Genomic DNA, 23,798 nt, shown 5'->3' on the forward strand with positions numbered 1-23,798 from the left:
AGCAGTATGAAAAAGCACAATGGGATGCAGAAATGAACAAATTTAAGTGGTACAGTCAGTTCTTAATTCTGTTCTATACTGAAGGCTGAGCTGATCATTGTCATCTTTATCCTGGTTCATACTGCTCCTTTCTCTTTTTATCTGCAAAATACAGGCAAGCACATGGTAGCATTAAGGGTTTGCAACTATCTGAAACACCATCAGGATTTCCTATATGGGAGAGCAGCTCCTTAATACAATGACAAAGTATTTTTGTACTGATTTGAGGGGAAGAAAAAATAGCAAAGGGAGTGGATATGCAGGTGCTTTCTTACCTGCCAAGAAAAACCTCGCAGTATGAATAAAATGCCCCAGAAAATCTCCAAAATATAATTAGTAGCAAGAGTTATATTTTACTACAATATAGGGGAGGTTAAGTGACCAACAGAAAGCAGTTTATTGTTTTAAGTGATGGAAACTCAATGTAAATAAATTACTGTAGAACATGCAGTTTAGAGGAGCTGCTCCCTCTTTTCTCCTCTGTTGTTCCTTCCCTCTCCTACTCTGACTTTTCTGCTATTTAAGCTCCTTGATGATACACGAAAATGTTAAGATAATATGACCACATGGTTTACAAAAACTAAGAACTCCTGAGAGTCACTTGCCATCAGAAATAACTATTTTTTCAGCAAATACAGTAAAATTCTCATTTCTGATTTTAACTTTGTATAAATCTCAGTATTTTATCGGGCAATGCGTGTTTTTAATCTCATTTATTATTGAGTTATGGAAGAGAGCTGTGAACAACTCACACATTGCTTGAGCAGTCAAGTAGCAACAAAGCTGGGCACCAGAGAACTTGCCAAGTATGCAAGGAGTTCTATTTTCAGGTATAAACACCAAATTTATGCCAAGATACATAGAAAGCTTGGTGCCAATACCTTTACAGAATCATAAGAGCTTTAGAAAGTGGATCCATGGGGAGGGAAGGCTTTGATCTTGTAGATTTAGCTTAAAATACTCTTTAGAGAACTGGGGACCTGCTGCAGGCTGTGGGAGCTCTGCTAACAAGTTTCAGTGTAATCAGATTTTAATTTACTGTAATCAAAGCAAGGAAGGCTCCTCAGAAAAGACCCGAGTTAAACACCTTCCAAGAGCCAAGTTTAGAAGTCAGTGTTCAAAAATACGACAGAGACAAGTGTTCTGACATTACAGTTCTTTATTTGTTTTTGAATCCACGATCTATACAGGTATTTACAAGGCATGGAAATGGATAACAGCACAAAATACAATTGAGGTATAAGCTAAGAGCACAGTATGTCATGTTGCAATAAATATAATTCAAAATTTGTAAACTAAGTGACCAGATAGATGCATCTTGTTTACTAAAACCATATAAAATATCTGTTAAATCTCACGTGAGGTAGAGGACAGTTTTGTGTGTCATGTAATGCAACCACAGCAATGCTGACAGTAAGACTGTACATCATTGGCAAAGTATTAAAAATTGTTGAATGCACTGATCGTTTTTCACAGGTTTTTCCTATGGTTTCAGAGTAGTCATTCAACCTGTTGCCTTGAGCTAACACGGACTCAGTTGTTTTGCAGCTACTTTCTGTCATTTGAGAGAATTATACTGGCATGTCAACAGCAATAAATACTTCAGAGAGTGAGGATGAAAACACAAAAAACGTTCTGTCAATCACAGAAAGCAACGTGATGGCAACGAAATATTTCAGACCAACTTTTTATTATTTCCTAGAATTCGTTTAAATACAGTACAGCTGTGCTTTCCTTTAAGTGAGGTATCTCTTAGAAGAAAAAAAATTCAATTGGTATCGTTACACTTAATAATTTTCAAATAGCAAAATTTTATACCGTGTTTGCTGTGCTTGATGAAGTGCTTAGAGCTCGTTTTTCAAGCATTTTCCAACTGAACCACTAACCCTGAAAAGAACAATTTGCTAAGTAATGGAGACACACTATAAAATCATCGTGCAATTTGTAAGCAATAACTGCTTCCACAAAAGCTAAAAAATGACTGTATTTTTTAAATAGGTATATGCAGCAAATAGAAAATTCTACAAGCTTTCTGTAAAGAAAACCAATGAACACTCACACTACAAATGTAATGAGCAAAAACAAAACTGAAATTTGCAGCTTTCTGCTGCTTACTATTGATGGCTTAAATAAAATTACCGAAATATTGCAAGCACAGATTAATAGGTAGGAGAAATTACGTCTTTTGTCGACTTCACCATGTTATAGAAAACTCTGTTGTATGGATTAATTACACGAATTAAGTGCAGAAAAAATACAAAGTTGTTATCTTTACTGACAATCAAAATATATATTCTACAAACAAGTGAATTCTAGGAAGCTGACCATGACAGCATTTCAAGGCCAACTTCCCAACTAATGCTAGGAAGGTTTCCAAAAATTTCATAACACATTCTAGCTATCCCCTCCCCCAATACAAAACAAGAATGTATGAATAAAACATTGTGACTTCTAAAATAAGGGCCAAGACATATTTCTTTTCAGGCCACCAGTAGCTTTATGCTCCAACTTTTCCTACATCACTAATTGCATTATGCCTTTACTATGTACAGATGGTTTTACACCTAAGCTATCAATATATTAAATATAGAATAAAATTAGTTTAAGTGTGAAACATAACTACATTCATCTAAATACTCAAACTGAACGATATGCTTTACTAAAATTAAAACACAGACTTAACTAAGTTTGGAGATTTAGATAAAAATCTCTTTCGTTGAGGGACACCTGATTACACTGAGAGTGAGGGTGTTTCCAGACTGCCAAAATTACAAGAGTTTTACTCTCTAAGCTCTTATATTTTATTGATTAAAGTATACAAAGCATGTTAAAGTTCTCTTTTAAAAAAGTATAGGAGCAGATTAGGTATCCACCTTGAATCCTACTGATTCCAAAAGGTGCACTAGGCAACTTCCATCTTGGTGTACGTGCTTAATAAAGCAACTTTCAAATTATAGACAATTTTAGGACTTTGTTCTACAGGCTTCATGTCACAACTATCTGGGAAAATTACTTCTTGCCTGAAAAGATCAGCAAGCAATGACTAAGGCAAAACCAAATAACAATACATAAAATGAGCAAGCTATGACTAAAAGCAAAGACCTAATGACTGATTCAGTCTCTACCATTAAGTGTGCACTTAAGTGAGGGCCCTCAAGTGTGCATTCCAAGTTCCTATGTCAGGCTGTAAAATGAACCATTCGATAATTAGGATACGGTAGCGAAAACAAGGTCAACATATATTTGTTCTAGAACTTAAGAGCATTATTTACAATTTACTAAAAAACTGTCTTTCAAAGACTGTGAGCACACAAAGGGCTATGGCACATTTATGTATACATTATTACTTAAAATCAGTATAAAATTAAGTCTACACATATGAAAATTGTTTATGTTACGTCAAGAGCCTGAAAGTAGTATTTAAGAATTTTAAGAGGATTACAATAATTTAAAATGCATTCTAACTTTATATTAACTAAATGGAATATTTACAAAGCTACTTTTAAGGTCATTATAATAAATGTTCCATTAGCTTCATCAGCCAGATGTTCGAAAACGATTATGAGGCCTTATCTGCAACTGGAATTGGTAAAACTTCCTATGGCTGCTGGAGTTCTTGCAACAGTGAAAACATTGGTACAAAGGACAGCCACCAGCATTTTAAGAGCCTCCAGCAGTGACCCAAGTGCTGGCTGAGGCACAGGAACCTGGGCTACACCAGCCCTCCACTGCCACTGCTGAACAACCTGGCCAAGGGAGACATCTGAGCAGAAGTCACAGAACACAGACAAGACCTGAATGGCAACGGAATATTCACTATCCTACTAACACAATAATCCCAGGAGGATTCCAAACATCCAACAGCTAAGCTATAAATACTGTGGTGCATCAGTCACTGCAGCTGTGAGAACGAGCTGTGGCCTTTCCCACACTGACAGCCCGAGCCTGCCTCAAAACACTGAGAAGCAACACAAACGGACTCTCTCCATCCTTCAGCAGCACCCAGGTGGAACTTCCCAGTTTCCCAGCTCATCCAACACCGGATCCAATCACATTGGACAACCTCAAGCTCTGTTCCCCAACCATCACACCTCTAGCAATACCCCTGCCTACCTCTCCCTGTACCCACGGGTCTGGTGGCTGGACAACAAAACATTCACGGTGTTTTTAAAGCAAGTGGTGCACAGGTAACCAGAACCATTTAGTCAGCACCTTTCCCTCCAAACTAAGCTGCAAAGACAGGCCTCTTCCTTTTTAGTTTGTTTTTTATTTTTATTTTTTTTTAAAGCAAAAATTTGGAGATGGGAGCTGAAGAAGAGGAAAATATAATCCTGGTCTTCTTTTCTGGCAGGAGGTGGAAGTAGATGATCTTTAAGATCCTTTCCAACCCAAACCATTCTATGATTCTCAACACTGACAAAAAAAAAAAAAAATCATTTTTTTAATCTAACCTGCTTTGCTTGTCAGTGTAAATACGACAGAGTTCACAAACAAAATTGTACAGTTATTAAAAAAATCATCCTATGACTCTGTGACATTTGATTTACCACCTAATTTCTCATTCAATTTAAAGATATGTGCAATTTTATCCTTCTCTGTGATATTCAGTCTTGTTATACCACCAAAAGAGAAACAAAAAAGAACAAGAGTTTTCAGTTTTACAAGTTAAGGGGAAAAACAATTCAATGTAGGTTTTTACTAGTGGTTTCATCCAAAATTAACTGAATTATTAAGAGAATATTAAACTTAAGTACCTCAAAACCAGAAACTAAAAGCACAAGTTAAAATTATGTAGTGAAATACTGGAATTACTAAAATATTCCTATCACTGACATGATCAGCTGACATCTGCCAGCTGTATCCAACTTTTTGGAGAGAAGTGCAAAGAAGTTTTTCTTCATCCAACTTTGTAGCCATGCATTTAACCCACTAGGAACCAGACTTCAGAAGTACTCAAACATCATATATATACATAAAACAGTAATTCTGTACAATTACACATTTCCCAATGTTATAGCTTAACAAACATGCTGTATTTTCTTAATTCATGGTAACCCTACCATGCCAAATACAGAGACTATCAAAATGAGTTTTCAAAGTGCTATATCTCAGAATTTTACATTTTAAGCTATGATCACAATGTCAGTTAAGGCCTGTTCTATGTAATGAAAGAAAAAACCACAAGTTGGCAAGAAGCTCAAAGTGTGGAGGCTTAGGGTACTAAAGAAATTAACACATATTTCTTAATAAATATTATTTTTCTTGAAAGCATTAATATCTGAAAAACAGTTAAGTCATGCTTTCTCAGTTTCTAGAAGGAAAAGCCCCACCTTTAAGCCTTTTATTCGTGTTTCTTTCATACGTACTACAGAGAAAAAAACAGAAGAGAACTTGTGTGTTTTTAACTTCCCAAGATTCCACTGTAATTGCAAATTTTTTAATTCACCAAAAAAAAAAAAAAACCCAAACCAAAACTTCTTCTTCCAGCAGAGCAAGCAAGTGCTGGTTCTAGCATTCCTTAGATTGATAATGAGTTGTTAAACAGACAATACTGAAAAGATCAGCTGACTTCACACAATGAAATTATGGGAAAAACTCATGCTGGTAAATCACTTTTGATGCTCAATCATCAATCAGTCGTGGCAATTTTGAGCTCTACCATACAGACAAAAAGCTGCCTTTACTTTCCTCAGTTTGAGAACATTTAATTCTCACTGAAACCCAAACTATTTTAGACCTTGAAGAATTCAGGATGTTTTTAATGTACTTTTACAACTGGATGTGCAATTGATAGCAAAATAAAGATACTCACATGTTTTAACAGACAATGTTAAAAGGTGTAGAGTCCTTAAGACTGCATTAGAAATAGACAGAAACTGGTCACTCTATATCAAGAGTTTTGTATTTTTCACTGTTTGAGAAAAACACCAGTACAAATCAATGCAGATTTTCATTGGTTAGGAAAATCTAAAAATGTCTATCTATCTCTATTTATTTATATCTATGTATATCTTCACCTGGACCTGTCTGGGAAATAGAAATCCATAGAGAACACTTTTTTTCAGCACACAAAAATTATTCACAATCATTAAAACCAAAACACCCTGTTTGAAGGACGCAGCTGTGCTTCCTCTTCCAATTTCTATTTTCCTTTCCCATTTTTTGAAGATTTCAGGATCTGTAGCTTCAATTCTTTTATCATCAGCTCTAACTTTTCCCGGGCCTCTCGTTCCTGTCTCAGTTCGTCCTGGAGCTCTTGTCTATCTGCCTCTGCATGATCCAACCTCTGCCTCAACTCTGCCAGCTGTGAAACAGGAGAGACAGAGAGGCAGAGTAAATTTTTGCAAACTTACTTATAACATCAAGAGGTCACAGATGGCCACTCCATGCATCCAAGTATTTCAGTCCACCAGAATTATGCAGTTATCAAGAATTATGCACTTACCTATTACACCATTAGCAAACAATGTCAATGTGCAAAGTTGCATACACATCATACTATAATTTAAAAAACGAGAAAATCTAACTTTTAAATGCATGTAAGTTGTAGTTATACGAACTGTCACACCAGACTGCCAATAACACACAGAATCTGTTGAGAAGATTGTGATGAAGTCTGCATTGAATGTGTCACAAATCCCAGAATAAACTGCATTTTTTCATTTCCCAGGTTCATTTCTCTTACCTGACAAAATATTACTTCTTTATTTCAAAGCCTGAATGCACTTCTAGAAGAAACAAAACCACCAACACTGTGTTCTGATACTCCTTAGTATAAATGAAACATTCAGAAGATCTTGAACATAACCATCTGTGTGTGTGTTCAAATATAAACCTGAATCCACACAAACATTTTTTTGAAATATTTTGTTTAACCATGGAAATTAGGTATTCTTTTCCTCTTTGGAATACAGCAAGGTACAAACTTGCTAGAATGTCACCAAAATTATTTACAGTGGCATCTGGAAACATCTTCTCAAGTATGGGAAAGTTACTTATTGCTTCTAGTATACTACCAGCAGTAAAGCAGGGAGGAGACTGGACACCAGTTATCTTCTCTCCCATGGATTTATGAGGTCTTTTCTTACTAAAAGACCTCACTCCATCTAAAAGACACTATCTGCCTTTATAATGATAGGTATCTACCTGATCTGCATCATCACTAAGCATCCATCTCACTGAAAAACAGGAAGACAGTTCATGAGAATGAAAGAGCAGGAACATACAGGGTATTACTGGTGTTCACCAACTGCTACAGAATGTACTGGGAGAAGGAATGGCTGTGCTGATTTTAGAGAAACACCACATTTCATCTCCAATTCTATAACCAGAAATTCTTCAGCAGTTCTTAGGCAGCGACAGGCTGTCAATGCAAGCCCTGACTGCACAAGTGCTGCAGTGAAGTGCTGCAGAGCAAGAGTGCCCACTGCCTGCATGCTGCAGCATGTCTCTGGCTGAGTTTTCTTCTCTGGCTCTAAGGAAAGGCTCCAGTACTGGTTATTCTGCCCTACTGTGATTGACAGGGTGAAGCAACCATTTCAATAAAGAAGTCAAAAAGGGGGAGAAGACAGTGCCAGTGCTAGAAAGGAGAAGAGACTTTTAAGCAAGTTGCAAATACCAAACTATTAATTCTGTTTAATGCACAAGGAGAGTTCCTCCCAGTCCACAGTTCTCAGAAAAGGCAGCCTGGGCAACTACTTCAAGAGCACATCAGATTGAGGCTTTTTTAAAATGCTGTATCACAGTTTGGGGAAGTTCCCTGTTCCCAAGACCCCTGTTTAACTCTGGTGCTTCCTGAACCCAGAATCTACTGCAAGATGTGATAAATGGAAAAAAAGGTTTAAATTATACGTTGTGAACAGATCTACCACAGAGGTAATGACAGAGTAAACTTTTACACAAGGAATGTATTTAGTTTTCAAAGTCTAACTTCAAAAGAAACACACAACCAATCTCCTTGGGGAACAATCCACAGTTTTCACCCTCCAAAGGAAGCAAGCTGCACAAGCCCTATAAAACGTGCTATACATGATGATCTCCATAAATTAGAACACGTTGTTACTTGCACTAATAGGGCTTGTACCAGATGTTTAGTAAATCAGGCCTTAGTCAGAGAGGATTATTTCTGGCAGCAAAGGCCAGGAATCAGTGGAGTGGGATGTCATGAAATTAAATTCATGAGAGGGATTTACGATGCGAGTCTCTGCCCTACTCACCAAAAATACCAAAACCTGTCTCTCAAGTCCTGCCTGTTTCTCAGTTTGAGTCAGTAAGAACAGGACATAGACACAGGCGTGAACAAAGGACCATGGAGCTTTACTGAGCTCAAGTTCTGGATTTTGTTCACTTTGAGTCTGTTTAGACTAGTTTTCTGTGATATAGTGCAAAATAAAAAATTTCATCATAACTACAGCTGATTTTTAAAAGGGGCATTCCAAGGTTCCCTTTGGCAATAACTTTACTTTTTCCCATTGGAATAATCTCCAACATAAAAGAAGCAATTGTAAAAGCTAAAAGGAGAGGAAAAAACAGCTCCATAGGTTTTGACATATGAATCCAAGAGGCAAGAATGAGAGACACTAATATGATTTTCATTTCCAAGAAAACTCTTGGCCAAATGCTTTGGTAGAGCCCAGAAGGGGCTCATCAGATAGTGCAGAAGGTTCTACCACCAAGGAACCTCAAGAGCAGCAAGGTATGCTGATAATGTGACAAAAAGATGGTTCAGAGGTTTGAATTTTATTTCTTTTTTACATAAAATAATGATAATGTTTAAGTCTATATCATGGGCAAGCCCACATATATTAAAAATGGAATTTGTTTTAGATGAGGATGTAACAGACCTCATGTTTAAGTTTAATATTTCATCAATAACATCCTATGTTTCCGTAAGTTACATTCAACCTCAGTTTCAATCAAGGAACAGGGAAATAAATATTGCTGTCACTGACCTATTTTGGTATTTGTCTGTGGTGCCAGGACATGCAGAGAAAATGAAGCCTTAAGGTAGCTGAACCACAACTGCACGATTTCCTGCTACACTAAATATGTTTTGTTTGAAATAAACCTTCCCTTCTCACCTGTGCTGCATATTCAGCTTCTTTGTCTTTTTCCAAATTGGAGTCACAGCTACATTTTTGCTTCATCACTTGGTCCAGTTTCTTCTCCAAGTCTCTCTGCTCAAAATAAAATTCCTCCATTCTTTGTGCATGTTCTGCTTGCAAACATTCGAGCTCTTTTTGCAAATTCTGCTGCTCTTCAGTCAGCTCCTTCATAGCTTTAGAGTTGCTTAACATTTCCACTTCCTGTAAAGAAAGATCAAGATCACATACTCCTTCCTTCTAACACCAGAAAAGTAAAAAAGCCTGAATTTAAAAGTGTATCTGGAACCAGTGAGGCCAAAAAGACCATTTGTATCTACCAATAACAACAGCCTGATAATGGTATTTATCTGCTTATCAATGACAGGAATTCTGTAACATGCATCTAATTTTTAAGAAATTACTTATACTTCTAAGTACATGGAGCTTCTAGAAACAAATTTGTACTTCTAGCAGTGAACCTCAGGAAGCAACAGCGCTGATTCACTAAAATATACTTCGAAGATGCAAGAAGTGTAGCATCAAGAAACAAAATGAAGTGTTTGATTGCATTGTCCACTGACATTTTGGTATTTTTAAACTCATAATTTTTTTAAACTTATCCACAAGCTTTACCTCCAATAGCAGAACAATTTTAAAGTAGCAGCTCTAGGGCCCTACCTGAGCTCCTAGATTCTGAGATTAGCATTTAAATTAAATAAAATACGTTAAAATATTAGGTCTGTTCCACGAATGCAAGAAGCAAAGACAGTATTTAACTGAATTCAGAAAACAGAAATGTCACAAATGAACACCAGCCTCTAAAATCATCCATTATTAAAGAAAAGACTAAAAATAAAATCCCTAAAAGCAAGCCTTTGCAAATGGGAATAGGAAGGTGATGTTCTTTTTTATACAGGGCAGCAATAAAACCATTGCTAGAATACTGATATCTGCATCTTTAAAAACCTGAAACCAGAAATTTCAGAGGATACAGCAAAAGCAGGAGCTGCATGGACCTGGCAGCTGCAAACTGAAGAGACACCAATTATTAGTGGGCTCAAAGCTCACGAGCATAAGGGATATTGAAGATTTGGTGTCTGGATTTAAGCTGAGGGAAAAATGATCTGTGTGCTTTGGCGTTTCTAAATGAATGCAATCCATGACTGTGGAGCCAGCAAGCCCACATCAGTTCCCTGCTGTCCAAGGGGAAATGCACTCAGCTGCCACTGTACCATTTGGAGCTGCTGTTTCCTCCGCAAAATCGTGTTTAGTTTTTCCTGCTGCTTGATGTAGGTTTTCATTACTTCTTCCATGATCCTTCCCTTGTCATCCTCACAGCTGATGTCTTTCATGAGGGTGGGGGACAAGGTTCGTGCATCAGCACCTCCCTCACCACGGCCAGAGTCTCTGGTGATTTTGGAAGAAACACGCTCAGATTTTCCACCTCTCGCAGAACGAGTTGACGCAGGAGGATCTACACAGAAAAGAACAGAGAACAATAATCACAAAAAGTTCAATTTCCAGAGTGAAAAAAAATGCAAAGAAAACTGAAATTATATAAAGGTGAAAGGAATTTTTGGAAATCTGAAGTGACATCACAAAATTCTAGCTCAGTGGTAAGCTTTCCAAAATTCTCTGGTATAAAAATCAAAGACTTTAACATTTTTTTCACTACTCACCTAAACGTTTATGGGGTTGCTCCACACCAGTTTTCAAGTCAATTTTTTCCTGTTCTTCAAGAGAAAGCTCCGGATAGGAGGCAGCTTTTTTGTGCTTTCCACTACTGAGCTTCTTCTCTGACTGCCCAGGTGAGGATTTATTAACTTCTGAAGCTTTTACTGTTGCTTTTGCAACATCCTTATATTGAGATGCAAGAGAGACATTCGGGGCAACCACTTTATCACACATATAAAGGTAGTAACTGAAAGAGCAGAAGAGTAAAATTCATAGTGAAAGGTAAGACATAATAAATGATGGCTGGTTGAGAGCAGTCAGTTTAATTTTACATGAGTTCAAACTGTGAAAGCATCAATGAAAAATAAGCACGTCCTTTTTAAATTTTTCTTATGCAAAAGGAAAGCCTAATGACACACTTCATCTTTACTGAGTAGATTATCTAGATAAGGTTTTGAGGCTATCAACAAGTGGATTCTCCAAACATGGCTGATTAAAAAAAATTACAGAAAATCATACGAAGACTTCATTTAAATGCAAAGAGTGAAATTAGAATGTCACTGAATCCACACTCTCCAGCATTTTCATAACCCTGATATTAGCAATGGAGGACAGGGAAGTGCTCAGTGAAGTGGGAATGAGCTCCTCATTTAAGCAGCAAAGCTGTGTTCAGACAGTCCTGGGGCATGTCTGAGACCAGTGTTGGACATTCTTTCCCACGTACACTGAGCTGCCCATTTGGATTTTCACAGCTCCTGGACTCCTGGGAGCATCCCTGTGTCCCACCCTAACCTCACCACTAAGCCTAACAGGGAGGGAAGAGAGCCCCAGGTGTGTTCAGGTCAGTGCCAGGATCACCAGTGTCACTGGAGTTCAATTGCTGTCTTCAACACTTCCCTTTCTCCTGGTTCTGATGGAAAGTACCAGCAGAAACAGAACGTGAGGGCCCATCACAGAAGTTCCTCCACTCCCTTGTTTGTGTGGGAACCAGTGTGATGTGTGTACACCAAAAAGGGTCTGCTCTGACCCAAATTCGGGACCTGTGTAACCACAAGGAGTGAGGGCAAGAGGAACATCATGAAACACTGTTTCCCTTGCTGATGCAGGTGACAAACTGGGTAAGTCAAGGAAATGCACTTGGTTTCTAAAACCAGGAAACCAGACTGCAGACAATTCAGCTGCAGCTCTTGTTCCACTGTGGAAGAAAGCCTTCAAACACCTCTTGAAGTCTTTTCTGGAAGGAAATTAAGTTGCCCTCATGGTAAGTAGGCCCTATGCAGCTTTCCACATGCATGCATTGCATACAATATGAGAGATCAAAAATTACCTCTGTCATTTCTACTAAGAAAGGGGAAGTTTTAATTACATTTCATTTGTATTGCCTGCAGAAGAACACCCACAGGTCACAGCTTGAGTCCTATCCCAAAAAAACACTCATAAGCAGTTCATTAGTATTTATACTAAGAAATGCATAAAAATTTAGGGTTAAATAATTTCTGTGTGATACCTTAAGAGCTTTCCTAACAGTTCAGGTTGCAAATACATTTTTTTAAGTTTGAATTATCCCTAAATGGCCAAAAGTATTTAAATACTTAATAGTGCTTATAGTTCTACATAACAAACTCAGTTACCTGGGATGGAAAAAGGAAGGTGGTTGAGGATCAGTGTCTGCTTCTTGCTTTATAACTGGATACCACTGCGATAATTCCAGGTTCTGCTGTGGCTCTGCCTAAAGGAAAGAAAATAAATTGCTAATTGAAACATGGATACTGGTTATTTACATTTTCATACCCACTCCTCACAGAAATGGCATTTACACCATTAATACAGCCACAGCAGAGAAATGGGTACTGGGAAATGGGGTGTCTTTGGCAGAGATGCAGGGTGATGTAAGCCACAGAATTTTCTTTGGTCTCAAATTTACCATAATGGGCAAAATAGCAATGAAATTAAAAGCAAATCTCTTGACAGACCTACCTAAAAGCTCTGCTGAGTTTCCAGAACTCTGCTAAACAAGCTTGGGAGAAACAGAAAGCAGGACCTAGGATTCCCAAAAGGTTGTAGGAACCTTTTGTAATAACGTGTCTATGTAAAGTAAGCACCTGCTGGATACTTTATTTCAAAATTAAATGGAACAGTGTGCTGGTGTTCCAGGGACAGAACTTTCTTTAGTCATCACAAATTTTTATTACAGCAGCAGTCAAAGCTGCTCCCAGTAACATGACAATGCCATTCCCTTTGCAGTGGCAAACAAAATTAACCTAGGTGCATCAGAATATATGATCTTAAAAACTTCTGTGTATTTTGCATTTGGAAAGCAATTCTTGTTATGTGTGTCTCAAGAAATATTTTTGAAATTACTCTTTACTCAAAATTCCTGGTGATGCTTTGTGCTCCCCTCCAAAGTTACTCTTAATTTCAAGTGAAAGGTGTCTCATCATGAATTTACAATAGTCTCATAGCTAAGAAATTGATTCATAATTTCACTGTATTAGAACAGTCTTGGGATGTGGGGTTTTGGGTAGGGTGTGGTTGGCTGACCCCAGGCAGCTTCCAAGCACCCACAGAGCCGCTCCCTCAGCACCATTCCCACGGGATTGAAGGGACAAGACCAAGAAAGCCCCTGGATAAAGTTGGCTTAAGAGGTGAAGGAAAGAGAAAAATACAAGTGAAGCAAAGAACACGGCTCAGTCCCTCCCTCATACAACTGCCCAGCCAGCCTCCAAACAACCTCCACCTTGGATGTCAAACCCTCTTTCTCCTCCTCAAAAATCCCAGTTTTTATTGCAACAGCCAGAACACTGGTGTGCTACCCACAGTTTTAGCCACCAATCCAAAGCACAGCATCATACAGGCTCCTACAAAGAAAGTCAACACCATTCCAGCCAGACCCAGTACCTTGACAAGCTGCTCAATTAAAAAACAGCCTATAAAGCTAAAAAAGTTAAATAATCCTGTACTGAAACCTTCATGTAGTGTTCTAACATCTTCACAACTTCTTATGTGCTATATTATCAGGAAAGTTTATATTTACACACCCTGGAATAAACTTTTGGAGAACTTCATCGCTGGCAGACAGAGGCCCCCAGTGACACCGGTGTGACCTGTGCCATGGTCTGCACAATCCAACACCACCCCACCCTGGCACGGACCAAACCCCACCCACCCCATTCTGACCAAAACTTCCAGCCCACGAAACTCAGCTCTCACAACGAAACTGAAATTTAACCCCACCCCTACAGTTCCTCAAATCACTTCCAACACAGACAGAACGGGACGGAGGGCACAAGGAAGAGAAGCTCTGGAGTTGTAAATTCATAAGGCTTTAAATAATAAAGATTTGAATAATCTCTAGAAAAATGGCCTCATCCTGACACTCGTCAAGTTTTTTCTACTTATTCAGATCATTCTAATAATTTAAATAATCACAGATAATCTACTTATACTGCAGCTAGTATGCAGTGATCTGATTTTAGCTTCAGACCACATTTGTCCATATTTTAGGACTCACATTTTAACATGCTTATATATTTACATGTGAAATTACCAGGTCATCTCCATTTTCAAATTACTAGGTCAGATTTTTGCTTTTTTTTTTTTACCTATTGTAAATGGAAACTGAATTTATTGTCTACCTATTAGTATGCATCTTGCAAATGAATTTCTGCAATCTTGCAATCAAATTTTTACTTAGGAAAGAAAATGAAATGTTACATAAATAAACATGAAGTCTTTTTCTAACAGGATTCTTCCCTCACCATCCAGGTAAATGAAACAAGGTATCTACTTCCAAATATACATATATGTGTATTTAATTACCCAACAATTTGTTTATTTTAGATGCTCTTAAATAATTCTCTAAACACAATAAGTTGAATTGAATTACTTCTACTCTAACTGTTTAAAAGGTTTACATGAAAATGCCTTATTTTTCTTCTAAGCTAGTTGGACAAAGCTGCTCTTTAAGGAGAAAATACATAGGAAGTAATGGTTTCAGTGTAATCATTAAGGCAGTAGCTTTAGCAGAGACTGAATTTATAAAACCCTCAGAAGAAATGTTAACCCCCCCTACATGCTGTGAGCTTTCCCCCACGCACTGTGACCAGCTCAAGGAATCAGTCTGAGAAGCAAGACAAAGTTTTAGTGCAGAGATTATGAGAAACTGTCGCAAAGTCAAAGGGAACAAGGATCTGTCAGTGCAGGAATCAGCAGAGACTCAGTGACAGCTGTTCCATGAAGAGCAGGTGGATGTTGCACTGCAGTCTAGAACTCCACAGAAAATGATGACAATCAAGCACACAGCTTACAGCTCTCTTATTAGCACAAAGAACAGAAAGGAATTAATCTCAAGAGTACTTTGCTCTTAAAATACTGAAACAAAAGTGTATTTGCACTGTGAGGTGAATAAACTCAGAGTGAAATGCTAAGGAGAAAGACAAGGCACGGGAACTAGGATGCTCCAAAGACTATGGGACATAAGTAATTCATTATTACTGGATGGGGAAAGACCTAGCCAAGGGCAACTGTTCTTCCTGGGCCCTCCAAGATAACCACAAAGATGTGTCAACACTTCTGAGGACTGACTCAGCAAAGGTGCTGAGGAGGTGAGAGAACAGCGAATGGAACATCCTGCAAATAAATTCCCCTGGGAGTGTGAGGAAAGGGAATGTCTAAGTGTTGTACCTGATACCTCTCCCACAACACTGAAATGAGGAAAAGAAGTTGTGGCTGCTCCATCCCTGGAGGTGTTCAAGGTCAGGTCAGATGGAGCTGTGAGCAATCTGGTCTAGTGGAAGGTGTCCCTGCCCACGGCAGAGGGTGGAATGAGATGATCTTTAAGGTCCCTTCTAATCCAAACCATTCTGTAATTCTATGAAAAGACAGCTGAAGCAGCCTAAGCTTCCCCAGGACAAGGACAGGGAAACTGCCCTCTTATACTCTTGTAATCTTTTGTACTTCCCAGATGAATATCCACAAGATGGAAAAAAATCCCCAAACCTCCCCCACCACTGTATTTTGTTCATGTTTTCACAGCTTCTCACTCGTTGTATGTTGCTTTGTAAGAAAGAACTACACAGGTCTGCTACGGAAGACTGCAGAGAGTTTCAGTATTTCATTTGCACCAGTCCAGTCCAAATTACTGCCACTGTTAATTTCAGGTGCGTTTTTTTCATCTTTGCACATGAAACTGAAAGATCTCATTGTCTGAAATTTGCTGCTGTGGAAAGGGAAGCAGCATTTATAGGTGTGAATATGGAAGGCTATTTCCACTGATGCATCCACCATGCTGTAGCTCATTTCCCACACTGGCATTGCAAGAATAAAGACTGACATGTCTTTATCAGTTGAAAAGCAAAGTCTTTTTGCTAGGCGACTGCATCTTCAAATAATTCAGCATGTGGAAGCATGCCATACTGCAGACTTCCATGGGAATCTGCTGTTAAAATCTCTTCCTGCAGACTGGCACCACTGTAACAATACCTGTTACTACAGTCAGCCTTCCTGCAACACCAACTTTTCAGAAATTTGTGCTGAAAGGTGTCAGCTCATAGCACCCCTTTTTGGGCTCAACCATCTGCACTGCTCTTGCTGCTATTTTGAAATCCACTGCAAAACATCCAACAGGCAACATGGATTTATCACCAAACCAGCAGCCCTCAAACAGACACAGAAACACCGAATACACTCAAAAGAAAAAAGTCATGGGGCAGAAACCCTTAAAAACCTCTTAAAGTTTAAATTACACCCCGAAACTGTGCCTTCTATGAATGGGAATATCTATCATATTAATGTTTCTCTGCTGCTTGTCCTATTATTTAAAGTAGAAGCACTCCAAGGGACAAATAAGCTCTGTATTTTGGAACCACAGCACAGACTTACAGCAGTATTTTAGGAAAAAATAAGATGTCTATTATTAACTATTGTCAAGATACCGGCCTACAGCTCATTACTTGGGCTGCTTAAAACCCCCTCTTTTTGGCATATTTCACTGCACAAGTGGTTTAAACAGAAAGCTCTTGCTGAACAAGCAGACTTTGGGCTTCTAAATAGCCATTTAGCAAAGCACCATTACCCTGCACATAAGTCATGAGATGGGTGGCCAGCAAGCCAGGTTGCCATCCAGCCCACGTGTGCATGCTGGAGTACAAATAAAGAATTCATTTGTAATACTTGATTTTCAAGCTCCCTTCTGCTTTGCTCAGCTGCTGCAGCACACACGCCGCATAAACCTACTCAAAGGTCAAATGGGAGAATGAAAATTTCCACAATAGCCTGAATTTTCCAGAGGCTGTATACCTTAGGACAGAACAAGAACCAACTGAGCCAAGCCAGCTTGAATGGTTACTTGCAGCCCAAAGAGGAAAGAAATTGCCACCCCTTTTAATGAGAAATGTTATTTCCATGGTGAAGCTCTCACAAATTTAACTTAGGCTTGATGTGACAAGTATTCCCACTTAGAAAAGCCAAGTAACACGCTTCTAAAACAAGTATTTATGTGTGAGCAGAAAGAGATCTGGGAGTTTTACACCACCAGGTGAACTTACTTTGGACCGAGTTCTTTTCTGATTTTTCTCGCTGAATTTCTCCTTCATTTCCTCCAAGAGATGCTTCAACTCTCTCTCCTCTGATGTGCCCAGGTATTTTTGGTTAATGTGCAGGTAGCAGTGCCACTTGGCCGACTCAAACCCCCAGTGGCAGGTCCTCTTGTCTGGGGATCTGTGTGAATGCATCACAAAGGTCTGGGGCGAGAACATCCCATAGCATTCCAAGCACTGGATACACGGGTCATCCGGGGCAAGGTAGAACTGAGGTGCAAACAACCCCTGGCACTTGCCCAAGCACTCATGCTCTACTTCAAAGGCACTGCCAGTCTCTTTCAGCTGGGCCAAGGTGTTCTTACCAGGGAGGAAACTGCCACTTTGGGGGAAAGTGCGAGGGCGCAGTAAAGCATTGCATAGTCTCTGAGCATCTGTCAGCGTAATGAGCCCACAGGACGGAGCGTTGAATGGAAGAATTCCCAAAACCTTCAGAATGTGAAGCTGGTCAGAAGTGCACCTTGAGCAGTAGATATAGAGTTCATCACACACCGTGTTGATCTGCTGCAAGGAAAAGTCTCGGAGGACCGAATTCAACACTTGAGGCAGGCAAAGTCTTTTTTCTCCTCCGACTTTAAAACAAGAGATGGATTCCCCCTCCAGCAGGGTCTGGGTGAGTTCTGTAGAGCTGTCTGGAGGGATGAGCAGCGGACCAGAGAGTATTTGTGGTGATGGGAGAGGCAGGAAGACAGTGGGTGACATGCTTTCCTGGGAATAGCGAGCTGAAAAAGCTGCGGGTCCACCCAGCGAACTCTGGCTGCTTAGGTGGAATTGTGCCAGCGTGTGTTTCAAACCTGGATTTAAACTCAAAGGCTCAGATACTGAAGCACTGTTTGGCTTGGCAGTTTCCGCATCAGCCTCCACCGGAGTTTCGTCATAGTCATCCAAGTTTTCCTTCTTTATTGTTGGCAATTTATTTATTACAACCTGTACTTTGTTATTTACATGCATTTCTGTCATTGCTTTTTTCAATGGAGGACTCCCATCCTCTTGGATCCTGCTCCTTTTTTGGTCTGAAACCAGACCGAGAGGGAAGTTTATCTGTGGGCTTTCCATTGCTAAACACTAGAACTTGAATTGAGTCAGTCCTGAATGTGCATTTTCTTGCTTGTTCATATAAAAAATAGTTTCTCGTGATCTTGAATTACCTCAGGTACACTAAGCTGCACACTCCTTTCACCGAAATATTACTTCTTCAGCATCCAACAGTAAAAACTGTAACCCATTTTGCATGTAATACCATAAAATTACTAATGGAGAGGTTACACAATCTTCTTAGTTATTTGTTAAATTTTATAATATAAAAACCCTAATGCAGTATGTATACAAAAGGTTTTCTTCATACCCTACCCACTATTTTACACAGTAGTCTTGTCCAGCAATTTAGTAAAAAATGATGCATGTTCATCCTCAATCTTTTTTTTCCTTTAAAAAATATACTGTCTTTTCAAATAAGTCTCTATTTAAATATTAAAATAGAAAAATGGGCTCAGTTTGAAGAATGTCAATCTTAACGCAACTGATCCAAAACGTAGTTTAAGTTGTGTGAAAATTTTATTCAGCACTTTCAGCCCCCAGAGATCAAACACAATCTTAAGGGCTTGCTTTATTGTGCTGCCAGCTTTATGATTTCACCACCACCATGACAGCTACTATGGCAGCTCACAAATAAATCCTCAAATGAAAGGCTGATCCAGATCGACGGCAAAAACTAAACGTCCCTAGAGAGTCACCTTTTGCCCAGATGTCACTGGCGTGTGTCAGAATTTTCCCAGCCCGAGTTATTAGTAATAGAGGTGAGATCCAGGCCATGGGCTGAATTCATGCCGTGTGCTAGTACAGAGTTCTGCCAGTCTTTCCTGATAACCTGTGAAAGAGAGAGAGGCCGATCACAAGCAATCCCAGAGTTTGCTCTGTACCTAAAGGGGCTTCAAGAGAGCTGGAAAGCGACTTTTGACAAGGGCATAGAGTGACAAGACAAGGGGGAATGGCTTTAAGCTGAGAGAGGGAAGGTTTAGATTTCATACAAGGAAGAAATTATTCTCTGTGAGAGCAGTGAGGCACTGGCACAGGTTACCCAGGGAAGCTGTGTCTGCCCCATCCCTGGAAGTGTCCAAGGCCAGGCTGGACGGGGCTTGGAGCAACCTGGTCTAGTGGAAGGTGTCCCTGCCCATGGCAGGGGGGTTGGAAGGAGATGAGCTTTAAGGCCCCTTCCAACCCAAACAATTCTGGGATTCCCTGCCAGAGGCAGGGTGCGTTTCCCAATAACTCGCGGAACATCGGGACGAGCCTCCGACCGATGGGCGATACCGGCGGGGGAGGGGGCGGTCCGGAGCGGCTCTGCCGGCGTGTACGCCCGACAGGACGGGCGCTCCGGCGAGCCGCGGGCCGGGCACCGGCCCCCCCATGTCGGGCACCGACCCCTCGCCCCGCAGCCCCTCCCGGGACGCCGCATCCCGCCGCTCCCTCCCGCGCCGTGACTCACCCCGGCCCCGCCGGCACCGCTCCGGGCTCGGCTCGGCCCTTCCCCCTCCCGCCGCCGGGCTTGCCCCTCCGCCCTGCCCGGCTCCCCGCTGTCCCCAGCCGTACCGCGCCGCTCCGTCGCCCCCCTGTCCCTCCCTCCCTCCCATCCCCGGTACCCCGCTCCCCCTCTCCCCCCCGCCCCCGCGCCGCCTCCCCGCAGCCGCCGCTCCCTCCCATCCCCCGCGGGCGCTCCCGCCCTTCCCCCACGGCTCCGCCGCCCCGCTCCCCGCCGTTCCCGGTAAGTTCCCCGGCAGCTCACCCGGCGCCGCGGGGGCTCGGGCGGCCGCGGGGAGCGGAACAGGCGCCGCGCTCGCACCGCCCACCCGTGACCTCACTGCGGAGACCGAGACGGCGGCGGCGGCGGCGGCGCGCGGGCACGAACCCGCCGGCGGCGCGCGCCGGCCCCGCCCACTGTCTGGGGCAGCGGCGGGAGCGCCCGCCCGCCCCTCCCCCGCCCGGCGCCGCCGCCTCAGCGCCAGGAAACCCGGCCGGTCTCTTCCCCCCCACCCCCACGCCCGCGCGGAAAGCGCAGGAAGATAAATAAAAAATAAAATTAAGAGAAATATATAATATACATTAAAAAGTGAATATACATGGGAAAGTGGGGTTTTTTTGCCCGGCGTCCCCTCAGCCCGCCCGGGTCAGATCCGGCGCCGCGCCGCCCCGCCGCCGTTCCCCCGTCAGCGCCCGACAGGGGCCGGCTGAGGGACGGGGACGGAGCGGCAGCTGGGGTGGGAGGGAGGGAGAGCGGCCATGGCAGAAGAGGAAAAGCCCGGCGGGAGGAGGCCGGGGCGCTGTCGGGGAGCTGTCGGGCGTGTCGCTCCCCTGAGGCGCGGTGGCGGGCAGAGGCCGCCAGCGAGGGGCTCTCCGTGACTGTCTCTGAGTGCCTGTACCCCAGCGAGGCTCCCTCAAAGAAGGTCCCTCAGCGACTGTCCCTCAAAGAAGGTCGCTCAAGGATGGTCCCTCAGTGAGAGTCCTTGAGGACTGTCCCTCAAAGAGGGTCCCTCAGCAAGGGTCTCTCAGTGACCCCCAGCGAGGACTGTCCCAAGGGTGGGCTGTGTTCTGACACCCCACTGCTGGGGACGGGGAGGCGCGGGGAAGGCGGGTGACTGTGATGGTGTCTGTCCCCGAAGCAGTGCCACAGACCGCTCCCTCCAGCCACGGGCTCGTAGGAGATGCTGAAGCGCAGGAGATGTTTTGGGAAATGATCAAACCCCGGAGAGGCGGGGAAGATGCTCTTCAGGGACAGCTTAGTCGCTGTACAACTTGTTCATGTATTACAAGTTTCTTCTGCCTGCAAGAAGCCCAAAGCTTTTCAGTTTACATCTTTGTGAAGATAGCGCTTCAGCTGGGATTACGGCGCAATCCAATTTGCCGTTTCCTTTCATCCCACACAGTTACATATTTTGATGCGAGTACAAAAGCACAGCACATGAAAATAGGGCAGTTGTACAACCACCAGGCACCGCTTAGCACCGGCCAGCGCTGCCCGCGGCCGGCGAGATCCCCTCCGCGCTATTCCCTAATGCCGTCCCAGGAGGATTATGGCACAGGCACAAAACCTGCCTCGCTGCTGATCAGCTGAGAGAGGCTTTTGGTGCTCTTTAATCCTTGACTTCGCACCTTTGATATGCTCAGATTTCCTCTGGGCTGGCCGGGCTCGCTGATGGAGAGACTCTTGAGCATCACTGCAAAGCTGCTTCACGAGTCACCACTTAACTCGCACTTAAACCACCTCATAAATTGCGGTACCTGCAACAATATCTACAATATCTTTGGAGCTGAGTGATCTTTAAGGACCCTTCCAACCCAAGCCATCAGGGGTTCATAAAAAAGCAAACACATTTGTGAAGGATACTAACACCGGGTACTTATTTATTGAGCAGATACAAAGGTCTGCTTAAAAGCCACAATATGGCAGAGTAAAACAAGACTTCTGAATCCCCCAGCTTTTGGAGCTAATTCTGAAAGACATGGACCTGTGAAGGAATTATCTAGGCATTCTAGACATTCCTTTCTGCTTCACCCTCTTGGGCCTCAGGACCTGATTAAAAAAAAAAAAATCTCTTCAAATACCAATCAGTGAAATGCACTGTGTCATAATCCCTTTTGAATTTACTGAAGAAAATGCAAGGTGTCTAACATCAGAGCTGGACTGATCGATGTCTGTGAGGAAGACAACATATGTAGGCAGATATTCCATCTTTTATTAGACCTACTGATGTAATGGAAGCTTAGGATACAGTGGCATTGTTTAATTTGTTGGGTTTTTTTTTTCAGGTTCTGCTGCAGAAATGTTCCATTTCAGGTTGCAAATTCTGCTAACTATTGTGCTGTAATGATAGTGTTGCTATAGAGCTACAATAATCAGGCAATGGAAGACAAAGTTGGTAGGTAGAGGATTGTCTAAAAAAAGATGTTAACTCTGCCTACAACTTCTACTGTGGACTGTGAAAAGCAGTTCTGAAGACACTGTGCGACTAAAACCTGAGTTACAGACCTTTGCAAGTGGTAATAAAGTGCATTAATAGCACAAGAGGAATCTTGCTTTGATTAATAAAGTGTCTGAATTTTCAAGAAACGCTGAGGGTCTGGGGAAGCTCACAAACTTCCCTGATACACAGTCCCTGAAGATACACAATTTAACTATGAACTGTGCCCTGGAGAGCACAATTTAACTGAATAAAGACGGTGCATTTTCTTCTCTGATAAGCCTATATTGTGCTTTTCAAAGAAAAAAACCACTTTGGTAGCAATGTGTAATAGTAAATTGTAACAGTTCAGACTGTTAGCTAATCTGTCATAGGAAGTCTCACTCTTGTGAAATAAGATACCTTATTACAGGTTGGGTTTTAAGCACAAAAAGTTGATAGATTTTGGCAGACACCACATCTTACAGGACAAGTCAGAGTGGGGACAGTGCACAGAACACTTCAGCCCCTGAAGAACTTGAACTATTCCTCTGGTGTAAGGGGGGTATAAGCACAGACACTTTGCTCATACTTAGAAGTCAAACGTGGACACAAAAGATTCCTGGTTCTATTTATGCCTGAAAAAGCTGCACAGGTCCAGGATGTAGATGCTTTTATACCTTTAACGATTGCTGATTAAATTGTAAGAGTCCACCTTTCAACTATGCAGTCCAGATCCCTTTATCATAAGCAGAAAGAAAAATTCTTAAAATAAACCCATGGGGAACTCTTTGCAAAAAAATGCGATATGGTAAAATCACTCTCTCAACGGGGCTCCAATCCCTACCTTCTCTCTTCCCAGGGAAACATCATTATTCTGTGGCCAGTTTCAGATACCTCTGTTACTTACACGCCTTACCCCATCCATGCTGAAGTGAGGATGCTTGGTTAGCACTTATCAAGTGTATATATAGATTATCCAAGCTATTAGCTTCCTTCATAGAGTGCCTCAGTGTAAACAATTGCTCAGACTGAGGCGAGAGCAGCTGGGCACCCAACTGAACAGAAACAGGGAGCGTGCGTGGGGGGAGGTTACGCATGTAAGATATGCAGCCATCTGCAGCTCCCGCCAGGATTGCCGACACACACCCGTGGTAACAGGCAAGACAAAATCTCTTTTAAAAAAGATATTAAACCACTGCAACTGTGGCAGGGTATGAGCTAAGTGCCATCACCCTCTGTGTCAAAAATCTGAGAATGCAGGGGAGGAGTTGAAGAAACAAAGAAATAAATCATGCAGAAGTAAGTGCAGCAGACGAGAGAGAGCGTTGCTGTGAACTCCAAATCCCAGCTCTGGCAGCTGAGATGACGTTGTACGAGTTCCAGTTGAAAGAGGCCCTTGGATGAGCAGGCTAAAGCAGAATTTTTTATTTTCCCTGAAGATTTCTGTCTCTCTGCACAGGACTGATGCC

The 23,798-nt window shown here is 41.8% G+C and overlaps 1 protein-coding gene across 1 annotated transcript; it reads right to left on the minus strand.

Moving 5' to 3' along the window:
* Positions 1–1,180: 1,180 nt before the first annotated feature.
* SKIL (SKI like proto-oncogene) lies at positions 1,181–20,288 on the minus strand. Its single transcript, XM_069024347.1, has 7 exons — positions 20,175–20,288; positions 17,342–19,259; positions 12,428–12,525; positions 10,802–11,043; positions 10,355–10,596; positions 9,120–9,344; positions 1,181–6,343 (listed from the first exon to the last, which is right to left on the minus strand). The coding sequence occupies exons 2-7, from the start codon at positions 18,446–18,448 to the stop codon at positions 6,182–6,184; spliced, it is 2,076 nt and encodes a 691-aa protein (XP_068880448.1). The 5' UTR covers positions 18,449–19,259; positions 20,175–20,288; the 3' UTR covers positions 1,181–6,181.
* Positions 20,289–23,798: the final 3,510 nt, after the last annotated feature.

Source organism: Aphelocoma coerulescens, chromosome 9, assembly GCF_041296385.1.
Source record: "Aphelocoma coerulescens isolate FSJ_1873_10779 chromosome 9, UR_Acoe_1.0, whole genome shotgun sequence".
NCBI classification, from domain to species: domain Eukaryota; kingdom Metazoa; phylum Chordata; class Aves; order Passeriformes; family Corvidae; genus Aphelocoma; species Aphelocoma coerulescens.

Bases quoted from the DNA above. Each gene is read 5' to 3' on its own strand.
- SKIL (XM_069024347.1), bottom strand. From the start codon at position 18,448: ATGGAAAGCCCACAGATAAACTTCCCTCTCGGTCTGGTTTCAGACCAA. The intron at 12,526-17,341 runs GTAAGTTCACCT...TCTTTCCTTTAG, and splicing joins AGAAAAGAACTCGGTCCAAA to GCAGAGCCACAGCAGAACCT. The intron at 11,044-12,427 runs GTAACTGAGTTT...CTGCTCTTTCAG, and splicing joins CCTTCCTTTTTCCATCCCAG to TTACTACCTTTATATGTGTG.